At 34.8% G+C, this 22,130-nt stretch overlaps 1 protein-coding gene across 1 annotated transcript in view; it reads left to right on the top strand.

Moving 5' to 3' along the window:
- Positions 1 to 22,130, top strand: part of LOC142334910 (uncharacterized) — a 66,886-nt gene that overhangs the window by 3,742 nt on the left and 41,014 nt on the right. Inside the window, exons 2-6 of the mRNA XM_075383238.1 lie at positions 1,724 to 1,960; positions 13,443 to 13,736; positions 16,435 to 16,610; positions 19,129 to 19,303; positions 19,780 to 19,866. Of these exons, the coding sequence (XP_075239353.1) occupies positions 1,724 to 1,960; positions 13,443 to 13,736; positions 16,435 to 16,610; positions 19,129 to 19,303; positions 19,780 to 19,866 (969 nt within the window). The remainder of the gene's footprint in view (positions 1 to 1,723; positions 1,961 to 13,442; positions 13,737 to 16,434; positions 16,611 to 19,128; positions 19,304 to 19,779; positions 19,867 to 22,130) is intronic.

Genomic DNA, 22,130 nt, shown 5'->3' on the forward strand with positions numbered 1-22,130 from the left:
TACAACTCTACTGGATCATTACTCAAAAATTTTCAACCAGTGAATCTTCAAACTGAAATGGCAAAAATTATTATGGAAGTGATTGTATTAGTCCTTTGGTATTTTTCTAAGGGGTTTTTCGCTTGACCGATTTTTTGTCTGACTGACCCTTTTAACTTTTCGTCCTAAACAACGGAATAAACAGTAGCGCCCGGACAGGCTTAATTTCTAAGTATGCGATTCACCGAAGCTGTTTTGAGGAGACAATTTCATGGTGTGAAGGGTGGGTTTTTGCGGCTTTCTTCGAAAACAATTTGGCGATTTCTTGCTTAACCCTGCTTGAATTAAGAACTTTGCAAATTTTAAAATCTGGCATTTATTTAGGAAAATGTGGCTCTCTAAGGTTGGGTGCTTCAGCTATCTGGCAGTTAAAACATTGATCGTTAGCGTATCAGCGTAAAGTAAAGCTTGCAAGTCATGACATTGCCTTATTTGACTTTATATTAAATCCTTAGAACCGAGCTAGTGATCAGCTGATCCTGAATTTTTAAGAAAATTTATTTTGATGTGATTTATTTGAAAATTGTGAGTCCAATTTTTAGGGAAAATTTTAAATTTTTTTGCTGAACGCTTTTTTTCTCTGGCGCAGGTATAGTAGATATCAATTTCAAAAAAACGTCTTATTGTACGGAGATGACAGCGGTTTAACTATCCACTGTTAAAAATGCAGAGCCAATATAAACAGCTCTAATGCTCCTTTTTTCGAATTTATCTCAAAACAATACGAAGTCCAAGTTTTCACTTTGCCATTTTCAACTCTCGATCTATAGAATACTTAGCCAGTCAGTTTTCATTTTAGTGCATCATTCTTCATATCTCCAGCCGCAGTTTTTTTATTGGAAATATTGGATCAATATTAAGTAATTCACAGCTGGCAGTTTCTGTTAAGTGTTTTTCCAAAATAATTGTCCAAAAAATTAATTGAGTTAGTTTTTCATCTCTTTCTTGGATTTTGGAGATGTCCGCATAAGTGATGTTCTTCAGCATATCCTTTGCCTTCAGTTTTTTTGCGAGTTTTAAAAAGATCATGGGAAAGTAATGATAATTGAAGCTTTATTAATCAATTTTTAAGGTCATAAATATTTAAGTAATTATTCCCTTTCCGAATTTTTTGTGGCCACTTTCAGTTTTCGTTGAAGAAGAAGGCGGATTAACATCTGATATCAAAATTTGACAGAATTGCAAAATATTTTATTTTTGGCGGCTATGCGAAAAATCTTTTGAAGTTGTCACTGTTGTTAAATAGGTTAAAAACAGTTGAGCTCCAATCATTAAATTCACTGAACTTTTCCCTAAATCCAGAGACGGTTTGATATTTTTGCAATTTGATGTCAAAAAAAACGTTGCGTTGGCGACATAGTTGTAAAAATCGGAAAAATTTTTATTTCGAAGTTCTTCAGAACACATGCGTTTTCTATTTTAAAAAAAGGAGAGCGCCTTCATGGCAATTAATTTAAACTTGAGTTATTAACCATCCTCCCCAAGCCAGCAGAGGCATGACTATGTTTAAACACCTAACTGAGCAATTGACGAGGGGGAGCAAAATAGGTAAATTAACATTACCCATCTTTCTGATTTCTGTAAATTACACGGAAGTTGTCTTCTCTAGGTGCCCCCTGTAGGGTACCTAGTGCTTGTAAGAGAATCAACGATTTGAACATTAACTATAAGTTCATTTCTTTAGACGCAGTACTGTGTCTGTTTGGAATATGTAATGCAACAGTGGGAAGTTTGGTGAATCTTCCACAGACTGTGTCGTATCCGGAGAACACTGCTGGAGTTGTATACCAAGTGTTAGCGGATTCGGTGTCGGCCGCTGCGTGGACTGTGTCTGCTGCAAGTTCTCCAGTGGGTGCACAGTGTAATGCAGTTGTGGATTCCACGGGAGGGACTTGTGGAACCGGCCACAGCTCTTGCAAAGGTAATGCAAAAAACAATTATTCCAACTAAACTGAGACTAAACTGAAGTTTTTTACTCTCCGAATTTTTTGGCCATGGTACTTGTAATAAAGGTGATTCATCCTTTGCTTGATCATGAACTGCATCGTCGCTTAGTTCTAACGTCTGGCGCTTTTGATTTTCTAGGACGGATATGAGAAAATTTTTTGTTTAATTGCTCTCGAACGATGTTTGAAGCAATTATTGTAAACGTGTGTTTTTTTTAATTAAAATTTTTGCGATTTTTGCGCTTTTGTTCTAGAGCATGTTTTGACTTCTTGAGTGACTTTTTCACGCTTCAGTTCTTCATTTTTGAGTGATCAAATTTGCTCTCGTTCTGAAATAAAGTTTGTTGCTAAAGAGATTCTGAGTGAAAGGAATTCAAAGGCATTGGAATTGAGTGGTTAAGATGTCAGACTGCCGACTTGAAGGTGTGGCGTTTTTTGCACCCATATTACATTCATAAGCTACATCCCTCTAAATTAAATTGCCCCGTCTGTCATTCGAGAGCGATTCACCTGACGTTAGTCTGTTAATCTTCATTAGTAATATGATTGTAGGTATATGGCCGCTGTTCAAAAATTCAGAATACCCAAAAGCTAGAACTTTTCTTGCCAACTATTATCCTTTGAAAACAATGTAAAAAATCCAATCGAAAGAAACAAAAACAGTGGAAAGGAAACCCAAATCGCCGCACGTCAATATAAGCTGAAAACGTTCCTCACTCAAAAGTGGCAAAGAATTCACGCTCAAATAGTGCTAGTTTTTGCTTCTTTCATTTCATCGGTGTAACTAAGCCTACCACTTCAATTTCCAGTGGAATTAGAAGCACAAAACTTGAACAAGTCTTCAAATTAGATTGCCCGGAAAGTTCCGGAAATTAATAAACGTAATTTTTGCCACAAGACAGCAAAAAAAACCCTAAACTAGAATGCGCTCACAATCTAGGTAGCTTCAAGCAACCTTAAAATCAAAAATCAATTATTGCCTGAACTCTAACTTATAAAATCAGAACAAACAACTTTTGTCACAAGGGTTAAAATTTTAGTTGTGAATTTTAAAGTGATCAGATAAACAAAGCGTTGCGCTGCTAAGATGCAATTTTTAGCTAGAATTCCGATTTCGAATTGAAAACAAATGAAAGCATATAGAACAGCAACAGACTGAAAAATGGCTTTTCCCCCAAATTTTTGAAACTCTCCTTTTCTGAGACGCAATTGATCTAAATGTATGTTTAAAAAAATCAGTTTTTGATATCGGCTCGTTACCTGCAGATATTTTGTCCAATTTATAGATATAGCATTTCTGTAACTCACCTCTCATTGGATGAGTGTAATGCGGGTGCCGTGACTCGTAGTATCGTCGCAACTATCTTCACTTCAATGCAATTCCAGAAGATTGCGTCATGTTTAAACTGGTTAAGATTGGAGCTTGCTCCTGATACCTCTCCAATTCATCATGACTCTGTAAGGTTTTATTCTGATTTGGAGGAAAAAGGCTCTGATTACCTGTGCAAGGAGTTCTGATTTTCTCTGACCAACATGAAATCACTCTTAAGATTGGGGGAGTAAGAAAGAAAGAAAGAAAGAATTAATTTCGTTCTTGAATAGTTGTAAATAAACAAGCAACGTGGACAAGTAACGAGATCAGAGCGATCTTCTTTTTCAATTTGCCCAATAATTTATTGACAACGATGACTTGATATACGCTCGTTAAATACATGCATAATATAGCAAACAAATTATTCAAATAGGATATCAATTCAATAAAATAGATTAGCACATGTTCAACATTGTTGTTCGCTTCAGTTAAAAACGAATCTAATTAGTTCATTGTTCGACAACAGATTTTTCAATTTATGACAGAAACTTGTCACTTCAGCTTGGCTACCATTTTCTAAATTAGCGGGAATTATCTGCATTCTCTTTAATTTGTTATATAGTTTAGCACCTCTAAAACGTATTGAATTGCGCTCCAACTTTTTTTTACAAAACATTTTCTTTAGCAAGTTAAGAATCCCACTTCTAGTTTTCCGGTCGTTCGATCTAAATTGAAACAAATTGTTGCAAAAATTTTTCTGGTGCAGACCATTGGTTGATTTCAGAACAAATTTAAATATTTCGTATATGTGTCACTCGTAGATAGTCAACAACGAGTGCCTCATAGAAATATCTTCGCAGTGATCGCCTTTTTTCTGAAATATATTACTTTTAAAATTTTTTTCTGCAGTAAGTAGATCGGTAGAAGGGTTGAGTACGTACAGCAACCATAAACCAAGGCATCATGTTGAATTAGTTGTGTCACATTTGAATTGTAGTATGAAATCAGTTGATTCCGAGGAACATTATATCTGAGTTTAGCTAGTATACCACATTGTTTACTTAATTTACTTTGGAAATGATGGATATGAGCTCGAAAGGAGAACTTACTGTCTAATTTTACCCCAAGATATTTACAGTAATGCTCAATTTTGATGTCAGTTTTGTTCAATTGAAAGCTAAGATTGGCTGGGCGTTTTTTCAAGCTAAGTTGAACTGTTTTACTAAGATTAAACACAAGCTTCTTACTCTCAAGCCAAAAGTTTATGCTATCTAAATCAGACTTTATATTTTCAGCAGATCACCCAACTGCTTCTATGTTATTATGGTCAAATAAAAGTAAAATTTCAACATTTTTACAGACTAAAGCAAGGTCGTTTATATAAATTAAAAACAGAAGAGGGCCCAAAAACGATCCTTGAGGAACACCGTTTTTGACTTCGCACCATTCAGAAGAAGTACCATTAATTACAACTTGCTGCATTCTATTACTCAGATAAGAGTTAAAACATTTCCAGCAGTTGTCTCTAATTCCATATCTCTCTAGTTTTTCCAAAAGAAATGTTTGATTGATAGTATCAAAAGCATTTTTTAAATCCAAAATTAAACCAACTATGGTTGAATGTTATTGTCTCATGCGAACAGTTTCGGTTAGCTCAACTAGTGCATCAATTATACTATGCTTAGATCTAAAACCAAACTGGTTCCTATAAAATAAAGAAAATTTTGCAAAATATTGGTACAGGCTATTGTACATAGCTCTTTCAAAAATTTTACTGAAAACTACGAGAATTGAAATTGGCCTATAATTTTTTATGTTCAAGTATAGACCCCTCCTTGTGCAGTGGGAGAACTCTTGCTCCAGCCAGTTCTTTAGGAAAAATACCTTCGTCAAAAGAAAAATTTATCAAAAACACCAGGTAGGGGTTCATGACATCTGAAGTTAATTTTATTAGTATGTTATTTATATCATCAATACCTGAGGATTACTTGTTGTCAAAATTGGTTTTAATTTCCCCCACTTCTCTCGCAGTAGTTTTGTAAAAGATACATGGAGCATTGGTGTCTAGGAAAAGAAGGTTGGAAATTTTTATTTAGGTGCCTACTGACTTGATATCCTATGGAAGCAAAAAGAAATGTTGAACTCGCTTGCATTATTCTTATCCGAAGGTTCATCAAACTTCTGATAACAGCTGCTTAGGATTGGAAAATTCTGTGATCTATATGATTTGCCTTTAAGCTCATTGAGTAATTTGAAAGTCTGCCTAGAGTTTCCTAAACGTTTTTGGAAAGAGTTTAGATAGAATTGTTTTATCCGCCACTTTAATTGCTTTTCCAGCCTTATTCTATACTCTTTAAAATTCTTCAGCAGGTCATTGTTATTTTTGTTTTCTTTATATTTATAATAAGCATGGTTTCTTTTTTGATGTAAGTTTTTTAACCTATTATCGAACCACTTCGGAACTTTTTGTTTATTACCGACACTTTTTAAAGGAGCAAAGTGTTGTGTCACTTTAATTAAAAGTTGATTAAATGTGGAAAAGCATTGCACGGATCGACACTTTTGTAAATAATGTCACTGTTTTTGTTAAGATAACCTTTCAATGCCATTTTAAAAATGCTCACAGCATCCTGATTTCTTACAAAGCTAGCATCTCGGAACATTAAATCATTTTTATTTATATCTTCACTTGTTTGCCACATTAGAATATAGGGACTATGATCAGTAAAATTTTGATGTTCTAGGACTTCTACAGAAATATGCTTACCCAAATTTTGATAAATGAAATGGTCCAAGCAAGAACTGTACTCATTAATTGAACGTGTCGGTTCGGCAGAAGAAATACAGAAACCATTTGCTGTAATGCTGTTAAATCATTTTTTGCTCAGCAAATTATTTTTGATAATATCCAAGTTCATATCACCACAAATAATGACTGACTTGTTGCTCGAACTTAGATTTTCTAAAAATTTATCGATCACATTGACAAATTCAACGTTGTTCGAGTGTGGTGGGTTATATACAACTATAGTTTTAAATGTTTCTTTATTTTTGCAGATATCTACACAAAGAGGTTCCTGAAAGTCAATCTTTTTTTCCGTTGTCGTTTTACAAAATTTGTTACATTGCAACATGACTGCAGCCCCTTTAGGATTCCTATTCGTGGCTACAAAACTGTTGTATCAGTAACAAGATAGTTTGAAGTTTCATCTGTTTCAGAAATCCAGGTTTCAGTTAAAGAAATTACCTCAGGTTGTATATCAAGACTATAAATAAAAGCTTCTAGGTTCAACAAATTTTTTCTAAGAGATCTAACATTTCCATTGAGGATAGTTTGTTTTTTTGTTACTTTTATGTTTTGTACCTTCAATATTGGGAACGAAAACAATATCGTTGTCGAGAATTTTAGTCTGGAAAACTGAAATTTGAAGAACTTGAGGGCACCGGTGAATAATGTTGGGTTTTCTGTTTTTCGTGTGAGAAAGTTGGCTGACGAAAAATTTGACTAATGATATTTGCGCGTGGTGGTGGAATAAAGGAGTTGAAAAAATTTAGTACATTTTCTATGCTGTAATTGAGATCATTTCCATATTCGTACAAACCATGATTTTTGTAGGCTAAATTGTCGAATTTCCACTCATAGAACAAAGTGCCCTCCCTTGCCCATACTCAATTAATTCTATCATCTGCCTTCATCAAGTTGATAAAATTAGCTCTCGCTTTACTCCAATCTTCAAATACTTTGACGTTTTTGTAAGTGTCCGATTGAGCCAAGTTTCTTTTCATTTTCATGAAGCCAAGTTTTGTTACTCTGCGCACAAATTTTGCTTTTATTGGTTTTTTTCGGAAATTGACGGCAGACGGTGCGCAGTTGAGATGTCTTCCTCCTTCAAATTCATACCTATGTTCGCTTTAACATCAACAAACAACTTCGATGTCTGTTGGTAATTTTCTTTACCTCCAGTTGAACATGGATATAGCCAAAGCAGTTTGATATTATATCTTCTGTTATACGTTTCTACGAGCTTAGACATCTTCCAAATTGACTTTGCAATAGAGTTCATTTGTTAGGTCACTATTTTTGGCATCGACAATCGCACTGATAGTATTGCGCAGTTGTGTCCTAATGGTTTCAAGTATACACGGAACTATGTTATCAATTGATCTTTTAATGCTTGATTGTACTGTTTTCTCTAAATTCATAACTGAATTTGACTCTTCCAACGGACTAGTAACAGTAAAGCTCCTTTTAACACTTTTTGCAACGGCAGTATCATCAAGGTCTTTACCATTTCTAATTGGTGTTTCTCCTTGAAATCTGAGTTCGGGCATTGCTTCAATGAAATTACGCGCATTTTTGCTTTCCAGGACTGTCGATTTCGCTATATCGTTGATTGCGGTCCTATCCATTTGAATTTCAATTCCAACAGAATTTGTAGCTTTTGACGACATTTAAGGAATTCTAGTCGACTATGGAAGTTAAAAGTTAACAACAGATTGCATAAATTTACAAACTCAAAGAACAGAAAATGTATGCAGAATAAACAAGAAGAGTATGCATATTAGTAGTATTTAGTATTTACAGTTCAGTCGAATAGAATTTAAATCCTTATTGCCTTTAGCGGTTCCAAGACATCAAAATGTAAAAAACTGCCTGTGCTGATTAAGCAAAATACTATATTACTAAGGAAGAATTCAATACTGTTGATCGTTTCATCCAAACTATAAGCAAGCAACAAGTCCACTGCACTTATAGCACCACAGAGTCAATTCCTCAGCAACGATCTCAGACGGCAGCTCCAAGATAATGAAATCTCAAAAGTTGCGCCAGAGATCACAGCTAAGAAACTGAAACTGACTAGCAAAGATTATTCAGAAACCAACAAAAAAGCATAAAGAAATTTTGACTTACTAAATGTTATTTTTTTTTTATTTTCTCTTATGTTTCCTCTTTCTGGTTTTTGATCTTTTCTTCAAATTAATTTGTTCAATGTACGTTGGTGCTGAATAACTGCTCTAAACAAATTCACTTCAATTTGTGACGCGGGTTGAATTCGCTCTAGTTCTGCTTTAGAATACTGGGACTTCTTATTTCTTGGGGAAATCAAATGACGTCTCACACTAATAACAGGAGCAATTTTCAGATCGCACAGACTTTTGAAAAGATCGGGTGCCCCAAATCGATTATAGCAAACGAGGCCCAATATTTGATCGATGGTTTTTGTCAGGATATGTTTCAATTCGTTGACTGATAAAGGATTGTTTCTGTTGCTCTTTTATGGTGTCACTGAATTATTCAGGAGATCATGCCAGATTATTAGTTCATTTCATTGTTTCAATGGCGATTTTTCAACAGCTGTTGCAGATGGAGGCCAGCGCCGCTTCTATGATTTAGGTTCAGGCCTGATTTTGAATAACTATGTCCTAGAATGCTGTACTGTTTGAGAAAAATATAAGGGGTTCATGTGATTGCTCTGTTAACGCAACTCGCACCAATATTTAGAATTATAGAGGTTATACACTAATGGGATCTCTAAAATCCCTGTTAATTGGGCCCCAAGTTTTCTCCGATTCGCCTGCAACTTCAACTGAAGGAACTTATTAAACAGCAACAAATTGTTATTTAATAAGTTTATCACAACATTAGGAGCAAATGGAATGTGTCCTCCTTTTCTTCTCTGCGCAATTTGGTAAAGGCAACCTTTCGATCTCATTAACTGCAGGGTCTGTGTCAGGCACATCAAAGATTCAAAAGATTAAGAAACTTGATTGTGCAACTTTCAAAGATAAACAAAGCGTTGTGTTGCTGAGTTGCAATGTTGGGCTAAAATATCTGTTTTGAATTAAAAACAAATGAACGATAAAGCATATAGAAAAAAACTCGAACGTAAAAATTACTTTTTCCACAGTGTTTTTGAAACTTAAACAGTGAGTTGAAACAATTTAGTACATTTTCTATGCTGTAATTGAGATCATTTCCACCTTCGTACAAACCATGATTTTTGTAGGCTAAATTGTCGTATTTCTACTCATAGAATAAAGTTCCTCCCCTTGACCATACTCAGTTAATTCTATCATCTGCCTTCATCAAGTTGATAAAATTAACTCTCGCCTTACTCCAATCTTCAAATACTTTGACGTTTTCGTAAGTGTCCGATTGAGCCAAGTTTCTTTTCTTTTTCATGAAGCCAAGTTTTGTTACTCTGCGCACAAATTTTGCTTTTATTGGTTTTTTTTCGGAATTTGACTGCGGACGGTGCGCAGTTGAGATGTCCTCCTCCTTCAATTTCATACCTATGTCCGCTGCAACATCAACACTAACTTCGATGTCTGTTGATAATTTTCTTTACCTCCAGTTGAACATGGAGGTAGACAAAGCAGTTTGATATTGTATCTTCTGTTATACGTTTCTATGAGCTCCGATTCAGAAAGAGTTTTGAGCTTAGCCATCTTCCAAAATGGCTTTGCCATCGAATTCATTTGTTAGGTCACTATTTTTGGCATCGACAATCGCACTGATAGTATTGCGCAGTTCTGACCTAATGGTTTGAAGTTTACACGGAACTAAATTATCAATGGATCTTTTAATGCTTGATTCTACTGTCTTCTCTAAATTCACAACTGAATTTGACTCTTCCAACGGACTAGTAGCAGTACAGCTCCTTTTAACACTTTTTGCAACGGGAGTATCATCAAGGTCTTTATCATTTCTAATTGGTGTTTGTCCTTGAAATCTGAGTTCGGGCATTGCTTCAATGAAATTACGCGCAATTTTGCATTCCAGGACTGTCGAATTCGCTATATCGTTGATTGCGGTCCTATCCATTTGAATTTCATTTCCAACAGAATTTGTAGCTTTTGACGTCATTTATGGAATTCTAGTCGACTAGGGAAGTTAAAATTTAAAGACATATTGCATAAATTTACAAACTCAAAGAACAGAAAATGTATGCAGAATAAACACGAACAGTATGCATATTAGTAGTATTTAGTATTTACACTTCAGTCGAATAGAATTGAAAACTTTATTGCCTTCAGCAGTTCCAAGACATCAAAATGTCAAAAACTGCCTGTGCTGATTAAGCAAAGTACCATATTACTAAGGAAGCATTCATTACTGTTGAGCGGTTCATCCAAACTATAAGCAAGCAACATGTCCACTGCACTTATAGCACCACTGAGTCAATTCCTCAGCAACGATCTCAGACGTCAGCTCCAAGATAATGAAATCTCAAAAGTTGCCCCAGAGATCACAGCTAAGAAATCAAAAGTGACTAGCAAAGATTATTCAGAAACCAACAAAAAAAGCATAAAGAAATTTTGACTTACTGAATGTATTTTTTTTATTTTTTCTTATTTTTCCTCTTTGTGGACAAATTCACTTCAATTCGTGACGCGGGTTGAATTGGCTCTAGTTCTGCTTTATAATACTGCGACTTCTTTTTTCTTGGGGAAATCAAATGACGTCTCACACTAATAACAGGAGCAATTTCAGATCGCACAGACCTTTGAAAAGATCGGGTGCCCCAAATCAATTACAGCAAACGAGGCCCAATATTTGATCGATGTATTTTGTCAGGATATGTTTCAATTCGTTGACTGATAAAGGATTGTTTCTATTGCTCTTTTGTGGTGTCACTGAATTATTCAGGAGATCATGCCAGATTATGAGTGCTTTTCTTTGTTTCAATGGCGATTTTTCAACAGCTGTTGCAGATGGAGGCCAGCGCCGCTTCTATGATTTAGGTTCAGGCCTGATTTTGAATAAGTATGTCCTAGAATGCTGTACTGTTTGAGAAGAATGTAAGGGGTTCATGTGATTGCTCTGTTAACGCAACTCGCACCAATATTTAGAACTATAGAGGTTATACACTAATGGGATCTCTAAAATCCCTGTTAATTGGGCCCCAAGTCTTCTCCGATTCGTCTAAAACTTCAACTGAAAGAACTTATTAAACAGCAACGAATTGTTATTTAATAAGTTTATCACAACATTAGGAGCAAATGGAATGTGTCCTCCTTTTCTTCTCTGCGCAATTTGGTAAAGGCAACCTTGGGATCTCGTTAACTGCAGGGTCTGTGTCAGGCACATCAAAGATTCAAAAGATTAAGAAACTTGATTGTACAACTTTCAGTGATCAGATAAACAAAGCGTTGTGTTGCTGAGTTGAAATGTTGGGCTAAAATATCTGTTTTGAATTGAAAACAAATGAAAGATAAAGCATATAGAAAAAAACTCGAACGTAAAAATTGCTTTTTCCACAGTGTTTTTGAAACTCTTGTTTCGCATTTTTCTGAGACACCATTGATCTAAATGTATGTTAAAAATTTTTAACTTTTTGATATCGGTTGCTTTCCAGTCAGTTAAACTTTGTTGTTCAATCCATAGATTTAATACTTCTGTATCTTTTTCTTTTTTGTCTTTTCAAGTTTTACTCGTTTCTTTTATTGGATGAGTGTAAAGTAAGTGCATCTTGTAGAGCTGTGTCCTCTTTTTTGTGTCACAGATATACAAAATTCTATGTAATTCTGTCCTGAAACCCCTTTTTTCTCCCATTTTTGGGCGGGCCAAAAGGAAACTAAAGGAGTAAATCAATCATCCTTAATAGATTATAAATGGTTACATGCCTCATTGGACTTGGACTTTGAGTCCTTAATTCAATGCGGTAACTCGTATTATCGCACACCGTCACATTCATCCCCATTTCTATCGTTTTAAGGCGAAGATCGCGCCAAAAGATTTCAACTTTTACCTGTCACGTTTTATGCAAAGGTTGGACACACGCACAATTGGCAAAACACAACCTCGTTTTGACACATTTCAATATTACGCTGTAATGTTTTTCGAGGAAAGACGTTCTTCTAACTTTTGCAAAAAGTTTACTTTCTCTGGCCATTTTGTGATCCTCACATAAAACTAAGGAAGAAACGAATCGTGGCTCTTGTGGCAAGCTTCCTTGTAGTTCCTCGTTTTCTCTGCGCAATTTTCTGGATATCGTTTGCTTCCGGATCTCTTTTACTGTTGGGTTTGGCCTCAGTGTCTGTGTCAGGCATATTAGAGGGTGTCGTTATATGTGGGGCACCAACATATCCTCATATCCTGAACTTCGTTGTGTCATTGAGTAATGCGTCTTCCTTTCTCACACATAAGAGCGCGCTGAACAATTTCATCACCACATCAGTCACATTCTGAGGGAAGACACTTGAGTGGCCATCCGTAAAATTGCGACATTGCGTGCTGGGATTTTTGCTAAAAGAGAAAACTGGATAAAGACAAAACCTCTCCAAAATTTTAGCTCTCATTCAACGTGAGTTTGGGCATCGATTGCAGCAATTTTTTTGTTGAGGGAAGTTAATGAGGTTCTTCATTGCTCTAAAACGCATTTTTTGGCATATATTGAATTCTTTTTTAATTATAGCACCAAAATCTTAAATTAAAAACCCAATGCCAGAAAGCCTCATCACTAATAAAATTTTCATTGGCACCACAAAGATCGAAATACAATAAGACAATTGCAGAGGCATCAATCTGGGAAAAGTTTTTTAATATTGAAAATAAAGTTCATGCGAAAGAATTGAGAAATTATCCCTTAATGGAAGAACAGGCAGAATTTTGACGATGAATTACCAAGTTACTCAAGGATCACTTAAAGTGGGCAAATTGAATTTTTCTAAAGCTAAGATAATGTGGAGGACTGGAGGCAATCTTATCTACTCAGATATAAAAACTCTTATGAAATCAAAATGTACAATAATAATCTGAGAATCTACGGTATACTGAAAACTACGCGTAGAAAAATCTTGTCTTCAATAAGGGAACGTGCGGAAACCAAATAAGTCAATATTCTGTCCCAGTATTTGACGCATAAAAACAGAGAATTTCTCTAGCGTTGAATTTTTGTCACATCTATATTTCTATTTTCTCTGTTAATGAGTTTTGGGAAACCGTTTTTCTTCTCACTCTTCAAAAATGGTGGTAACTTGAAGTCACAGATTCAATAATTCTGTTTTGCGCCTCAACGCCAACAAATTTTGCAAAAACTTGAGCAAAATTTAATAAAAAATAGAATAGGCCAGTCTAGAGAAAAGGAATCAAAAACTGGTACAATACAAATAACACTAGGAGATGCAACAACGCGTTTCAGTTGAGTTTGACTCCACGACAGCGGACTTCGAAGCAGATGCTACGGAGTACTGCGAGGTGTCAGTAGATAGTGTGAATGCAGTTCTGACAGTAACTATCATAGACCAGGATGATGTGGCACCTGACACCACCTGCACCCCTACAGCTGTAAGCGTGCTAGAGAATGACGAATCTCCCCAGGGGGTTTTACTGTCCAACTGTTCTGTCAATGGAGCTGCACCGAACTTCGCCGTTAAGTTCAGCATGAGTGTTGACCCCTCTTGGGCTGCCTCCAAATTTGTTATGGATGAAACAAGTTAGTGATTTTAAATGTGACTGCAGGTGCTGGAAAAAGGTGTTACTTTTCTCTAGACTTTTTTTAATTTAGCACTGGCGCAATTGATTCTGACTTCAACTTCAATTTATTTACTATCCAACATTGTCTTCTGTATTTGAACATTGTGAATTGAGAAACACCTTGATTTCTGATGCACATTAGTTATGAATGCAGGTACTGATCAAGGTTCCCAGAAGGAAAATATTATTTTAATCCTATCTTGTCAGAAAATGTTATTGATAGACGAGAAGCGACAGCTGGGGCTTTTTGAGAGAGTAGCACACATATATAGCCGTTTTTCGTTCATGTGGCTTAAATTTTTGGAGTTTGGAGTATTTGTAGAATTTTTCGGTCTTTCATAGTATAGAACCCCCCCCCGCTTAGTGGTCAGATAACTTAAAGCACCCCTCCCCCAAATCATGGTAAATATACCATAATGGCGGGCTATAATTTCATTGGGGGGGGGGGGGTGTATTACATAAAAAACTTTGAATTTTTGAACTACGCTGCATTTATGCATTTATTTTTGGCCCGCACTGATTTGATATTACACTATTTTTAAGAACTTAGTAATGTGTGTCAAGTACAGAATCGGCTCATGTGTTATCATTTTTTAAGTTGATTTTTGGCCTTTTCAATAATTTCTTGACTTTTAAACCTCTTTTTTATATGGCAAATTATCTGTTCATGAGTATATGGCGACATATTTTTGACAATTCTTCAATCTATTGTCTGTTTTGTGACTTGTGATTTTTTGTTTTTTAGAATTTTACGCATAATTCTCCGAGTTTTGCTATTTTTGAAAATTTGTTCTAGTGTTTTGTCGAATTTGGTTTGATTTACTAGTATAAAACATTCTGTGAACCGTCGGGTAATTTTTTTGCGTTAGTAACATTTAGTTTGCGTTCGGTGTTAGTTGTTTGAAATTCAGTGAAATTTGGTTCCATAATTGCATTTTAACAGTGGTTTGAGTTTTTAGCAAATTTTTTGTTATTTCAAATCCTTTAAGTCCGTTTCCACTGTTTTATCTTAACAGGAGAATAGCTATTTAATGTTACTGAGCTTTCAAAGCTTAAATAGTTATATTCAGACCTTGATACGACAAAACAAAGAAAATTGTTGTTTTCGTGAACCCTGAATTTTTGTTACCATTTTTTTCAGTCCAGTTTTTCAGAATATTATGTGCCTTATGCTCTTCCAATGTGTCGTTTGCTTGATAAGTTAATTGTATGGTTGGTTGGGACAATTTCAGGCCGATCAGTCCTTTTGAGCTGTGAGCTGATTTGTTTTTGTTTTTCCCGAGTTATCTTTGTATAAATCAAAATTGGTTTCAGTTTTCAGTGAGTTATCTTTGTCAAAGTTTCGCTTTTAAGGTTTAAAAACGGGCGTCTTTCTGAAAAAGTTTTTTTTCTATATTTGCTTTCTTCAATGACTCAAAATTTTTCATGTTACGTCAACGTTTTTTATTCTTTAACAAATCTTTTATTCACCTCTGAAAAATGTTGGGCTGAAATTATGCTTTTGTTTGGAAGGTCTGACGCTTAAATTACCTTCCAGAATTCTTCCGGCTGTTTTTATATTTAGTCATCAAGTTTTTTCCCCAAACATTTGAAGTCGCGATTAATTCAAATCTTCTTTTAATTCAGTCATTTATAAAGTTTTGTCCGAATTGCGTGGGTGGAGTTGTTTTTCACTCTTAGTCGAGCGTTTTTTCTCATGTGCGTGAATAATTTTTGGTTACACTTGACCTCACTCAAAGATGATTTTCCTCACTTTCAAAAATGACTTCCTTGCTTCAATTTATTGAGATTAGATCAAATGAGTGTAACTCTATTTGAAGGTTATTTAAGACCAGCTTATAGAAACAGCAATAATTTATACAGATTCTTATTCAAAATATGACACAACATCATTATTTCAAAGAGGAGAAGTTTCTCTTGTGGTCTGTTATTTAGTTATCTTTTTCAGACTGCAATTCTGCGAAGCTATAGCGCCTGTTGTCTGGCGTCAGATATGTTCATTATCATAAAAAATGAGCTCTCATTATTCAGCGAATCTGTTTATGATATAGCTAAAATTTTTTGATGCGTTATATGATAATTATTGAAACGGAACGCATACCAACTACTTCCGGTAGATCGGTTTTTTTCTGCAGTGAAACTGAGGCCTGATAAAAGAGAAATTATGATGCCTCTCCTAATTCAGAGCACCACAAATAAAATCAAAGAGAGTTAGGTTGGCTTAATACCCCGACTAGTATCCAGTTTGTTTACAAACAAATTGTCTGCTTTAGATTTTTTCTGCGTCAAAACCTTGTGAATTTTTATTACAGCAAACATTCTAGCGGCTATGTTTATATACAGTTTGAAAAAATTAACGTGTTGGACTCATTTTTTCTCTTGAATGACAAATTTTGTGCAAAATAATCTTCATTTTATCCAGCAAAATTTGACGATTTGCTTGACCATATTAACTTTCAGAATGACTCGGAATCTTTATACCTCTACACCCCACCACAACCACCAACCAGCTAAGAAAGATAAAATCGAGCCCATCAACAGTCGCTTATCGTTTAAGCTAAATTAATTCGTGTCACGCTTGGTTCTGTTTTAATTATGATATCGTACGGAAGAATCATAAATGTCTCTTCATGATCTATCAAACAGTTGTATTCCAGCTGGCGAAATAAGTTGGGCATCGTCGACACTTGCGAACAACTACGAGAACCAGGCGACTTACACATTGTCAGTGGCAGCCTACACAACAGGACAAACAGACCCGACACCCACTGACATCATTGTCACTGTCAACAATACCAATGAACCACCCATCATCACCAACCTACCGCAAGTGGTCAGTATGACCAACCAAAATAATAGTAAAAATGAATTGTTTTCAGTTCAGAATTTTTTAAAATCTATAAAATGAAACTTTGAAATTTTTAAGTTGAACAAAAAACTTTGCTTAAATATTTACGATTTAGGAATCACTTTATAAGCGATGAATGGTTTGTTCCTTGTACTACTGGTAGGAAATAAATTCCAAAACCTTTAACTTTTCAACTATTCAAACACTTTCATGACATTTAACAATTTTGATATTTACTTTTCCTTAAATTGTTTTGTTTTATTTTCCGAATTTCTATTGATAAGTTATGCCATGTCCTCAAAGAATTTCTGATTACAGATTGTCCATTCCAGTTGGATGGAAACTTACCTTTTGGAAAAAAACCGAACAGTCTCTCAGGGATTTTTTATTAAGAAACAACAGCATTTCTATCTTTGTTCCATGTTAACTTGTTCTGTTTAATTGCCCTCAAGAAAATTTTTGCTTGACCTTCTTTGAGTTTTTCTTCTAGAACACTCTTTGACTTCTCAAGAGAACTTCTAACGCTTCTTCTTCACGCTTAGAGATATCACAATTGCTCTCACTCCGAAGTTAAGTTTGCTGCTGAAATAAAAGCGAATGTAGAATAGAATTTTTTTAGATAGAAATGATTCTATCATACTTTTTAAAACCATGCCAAATTCATTCTTTGTAGCTTTATCGAGAAGTATTTTTGTGAGAAATTGAAATTTATGTTGATTATCGTTTGGTTATCTATTATTTGCTCAATTAAAAGCTTATTAGATTTTTAGTGTATTTTTAGATTTCAGTTTATCACTAAAAATTGTCTAGAGTGTTCTAACTCAAGCGGATTACTTATTTATCAATTGGATTTACTTATGCTTTCTATTGTCGTCAGGAGTAATGCTATTTGACTTGGGTTAGTTGCAAACGTTCAATGTTTTCCAATTGATATTTGGTAGATATTTGGCATGCTACATTTGGCAGACCATTCTGTAAGCAAGCCAGTAACCGATGTTCTGTTAGGGGGTAGTGCGTCCATAATTTCTTATACGTTTTATTTTGTAACAAACTGACTCCGGAGTAAGTCAACAGTTTCACTCTCGTTTCCGTATGAACTTCACCTGAAAAAATAGTTAGCGATATTTGTAATGTGTTTTTGTCATTTTTATCACAATTTTTTTTTCCAAATTTGGTGAATTTCTTTATGTTTAGGTGTTTTTTTATAAATTCCTTTTTTCGGCTCAAAAATAATTTCAAAACTTTTTTGGGAATACTCATGGCTTGCTTTTCATTGTTGTCCTTTCTGATCAAATATATAAGTTGAAACGTCTGCTTTTTTCTTTCAAATCTCAAAATTTTTCTTTTCAAAACGATTTAGTTTATATTTTTTTTCAGATATTCACGTATTCTCAGATATTATTTTCGTTTGGATTTGACGTTGGCTACCAATTTTTGTTTTTAAAAAATTATTCATTTCATTTTCGAATTAATTTTATAACAATTGAATGAAAATAGTTGATCCTTTTGTTGATCCTTTTGTGAAAATTAGTTTTTTTTTATTTTGTCGAAGATTTTGTTTTGTGGTTAAACAGTTATCAATTAGATTTTCTTTTTATTCATTTGGTTAATTTGTCCCAGTTGGTTGATTTTTGGTAACCAACTCTAACCCATTTTTGGGAGCAGACTCCTTTTATTTTTTTTTTGATGAAACTAATTTGTTTTATCGTCTCTGAACAAAAGTTTCTGATTTGAATTTGTCAAGAAACAATTCTCAAGGAAAAAATATTTCATCAGAATTATAGGAAATCTCTAGTGAAATTTTTCTTTGGATGGTGCTCAACGCATCCTGAATAAAAAAAATCTATTTTTTGAATTCCTGATTTTGTATTTGAAGTTTTTTTGAATCCATGTTCCTTCTGCCCTCTGATAGCTGTCAGCTTTGACCTGCTCTAACTATTGACATAATGGTAATTGCCTATAAAAATTCAACGTTATATCTTGTTAACCAATTATCCTCGTTTCAGTGTCAACTAAGCATTTTGGATAACAATTTACAGCATTTTTTATGGTCAAGCTTTTACTTCCGTCCCGAGAAAACACAATGGTGTTGCCTCTTCATGTGGTATTTTTTCCACTGGAAAATGATAATGGGAGATCTAAAAAACCATTTAACGAATTTTCATCATTGCTACATCATGATATATTTGGATGCAGTCCAGGCTATCACTAAACTGTCGCAAAGAGAATTATTTATTTTTGCTCATAGGCAGAAAGATTGGTGGACATAGCGTACCGAAATTAGACTGATGAACTAGAAATTGACATCAATGTCAGAAAGCATCACAACTTCTGAATTGTGCTGTTCAAATATACGGCATCCTATGTTTTCTTTATAAAATGGAAGATTGGCGCATGAAGGTACAAACTGAGCTGAGAATTTTGACTTGACACTGCTGTCTGAAGTAATCTAGCATAGTATATCACTGCCAAACTTAATATTTTCTTTAATTGCGTGTTGCAGGTGTACATTGACGAAGACTATCCTCGGTACCAAACTACCGTGCTTGCTGATTTGAATCTGTTTCTGCTGGATGTTTATGACGAGGATAACTTGGACCCTGGCATCACCCAGGCCCACACTGGCATTATTGTTCAGTCATCATGTACTGGATCTTCGGATTACTTTAACTTCATCGGTAGGTTTAAGTCTGTTGAGAATAGTTATTTTTAATTTGATTAAAAAAAGCAGATTAAAGGATTTTGTATGCGTTCAAGTCACTAAGAGACGCAGATCACCTAAGAAAAGAAGAAAATTGAAAATAAAGTGTCAGGTGGTTCTTTGTTTGTAAATTATTTACTCTTGCGAATTGAAAAAAAATGAAGATATTTTTAGGTTAATGTGCGTTATTACATGAAGTTCCCGCCAATGTTAAATCGTTCATGTTAAAATTTCCGGGTTTTATTTTGTAAGTAAGCTGTGTATTCAACTAAAAACATATATCCACAAATAGAAATTTTTGAAATAAGGCATCAAATAATTTTTACTTATATTAAAATAGCGGCTTGCCTGTTAAAATATCAGCACATCAGCAATTAATTACCATCCTCTGATCAAAAACTGATTATATAGTATGTTGAAAGCAGTGAATGTCTTGCCTTTTTTTTATCGAAGCCGATGTCACTCCAGTGGGTGCACAGTGTAATGCAGTTGTGGATTCCACGGGAGGGACTTGTGGAACCGGCCACAGCTCTTGCAAAGGTAATGCAAAAAACAATTATTCCAACTAAACTGAGACTAAACTGAAGTTTTTTACTCTCCGAATTTTTTGGCCATGGTACTTGTAATAAAGGTGATTCATCCTTTGCTTGATCATGAACTGCATCGTCGCTTAGTTCTAACGTCTGGCGCTTTTGATTTTCTAGGACGGATATGAGAAAATTTTTTGTTTAATTGCTCTCGAACGATGTTTGAAGCAATTATTGTAAACGTGTGTTTTTTTTAATTAAAATTTTTGCGATTTTTGCGCTTTTGTTCTAGAGCATGTTTTGACTTCTTGAGTGACTTTTTCACGCTTCAGTTCTTCATTTTTGAGTGATCAAATTTGCTCTCGTTCTGAAATAAAGTTTGTTGCTAAAGAGATTCTGAGTGAAAGGAATTCAAAGGCATTGGAATTGAGTGGTTAAGATGTCAGACTGCCGACTTGAAGGTGTGGCGTTTTTTGCACCCATATTACATTCATAAGCTACATCCCTCTAAATTAAATTGCCCCGTCTGTCATTCGAGAGCGATTCACCTGACGTTAGTCTGTTAATCTTCATTAGTAATATGATTGTAGGTATATGGCCGCTGTTCAAAAATTCAGAATACCCAAAAGCTAGAACCTTTCTTGCCAACTATTATCCTTTGAAAACAATGTAAAAAATCCAATCGAAAGAAACAAAAACAGTGGAAAGGAAACCCAAATCGCCGCACGTCAATATAAGCTGAAAACGTTCCTCACTCAAAAGTGGCAAAGAATTCACGCTCAAATAGTGCTAGTTTTTGCTTCTTTCATTTCATCGGTGTAACTAAGCCTACCACTTCAATTTCCAGTGGAATTAGAAGCACAAAACTTGAACAAGTCTTCAAATTAGATTGCCCGGAAAGTTCCGGAAATTAATAAACGTAATTTTTGCCACAAGACAGCAAAAAAAAACCCTAAACTAGAATGCGCTCACAATCTAGGTAGCTTCAAGCAACCTTAAAATCAAAAATCAATTATTGCCTGAACTCTAACTTATAAAATCAGAACAAACAACTTTTGTCACAAGGGTTAAAATTTTAGTTGTGAATTTTAAAGTGATCAGATAAACAAAGCGTTGCGCTGCTAAGATGCAATTTTTAGCTAGAATTCCGATTTCGAATTGAAAACAAATGAAAGCATATAGAACAGCAACAGACTGAAAAATGGCTTTTCCCCCAAATTTTTGAAACTCTCCTTTTCTGAGACGCAATTGATCTAAATGTATGTTTAAAAAAATCAGTTTTTGATATCGGCTCGTTACCTGCAGATATTTTGTCCAATTTATAGATATAGCATTTCTGTAACTCACCTCTCATTGGATGAGTGTAATGCGGGTGCCGTGACTCGTAGTATCGTCGCAACTATCTTCACTTCAATGCAATTCCAGAAGATTGCGTCATGTTTAAACTGGTTAAGATTGGAGCTTGCTCCTGATACCTCTCCAATTCATCATGACTCTGTAAGGTTTTATTCTGATTTGGAGGAAAAAGGCTCTGATTACCTGTGCAAGGAGTTCTGATTTTCTCTGACCAACATGAAATCACTCTTAAGATTGGGGGAGTAAGAAAGAAAGAAAGAAAGAATTAATTTCGTTCTTGAATAGTTGTAAATAAACAAGCAACGTGGACAAGTAACGAGATCAGAGCGATCTTCTTTTTCAATTTGCCCAATAATTTATTGACAACGATGACTTGATATACGCTCGTTAAATACATGCATAATATAGCAAACAAATTATTCAAATAGGATATCAATTCAATAAAATAGATTAGCACATGTTCAACATTGTTGTTCGCTTCAGTTAAAAACGAATCTAATTAGTTCATTGTTCGACAACAGATTTTTCAATTTATGACAGAAACTTGTCACTTCAGCTTGGCTACCATTTTCTAAATTAGCGGGAATTATCTGCATTCTCTTTAATTTGTTATATAGTTTAGCACCTCTAAAACGTATTGAATTGCGCTCCAACTTTTTTTTACAAAACATTTTCTTTAGCAAGTTAAGAATCCCACTTCTAGTTTTCCGGTCGTTCGATCTAAATTGAAACAAATTGTTGCAAAAATTTTTCTGGTGCAGACCATTGGTTGATTTCAGAACAAATTTAAATATTTCGTATATGTGTCACTCGTAGATAGTCAACAACGAGTGCCTCATAGAAATATCTTCGCAGTGATCGCCTTTTTTCTGAAATATATTACTTTTAAAATTTTTTTCTGCAGTAAGTAGATCGGTAGAA

The sequence above is a fragment of the Convolutriloba macropyga genome, chromosome 2, assembly GCF_964194025.1.
Source record: "Convolutriloba macropyga chromosome 2, txConMacr16.3, whole genome shotgun sequence".
Taxonomy (NCBI): Eukaryota; Metazoa; Xenacoelomorpha; order Acoela; family Convolutidae; genus Convolutriloba; species Convolutriloba macropyga.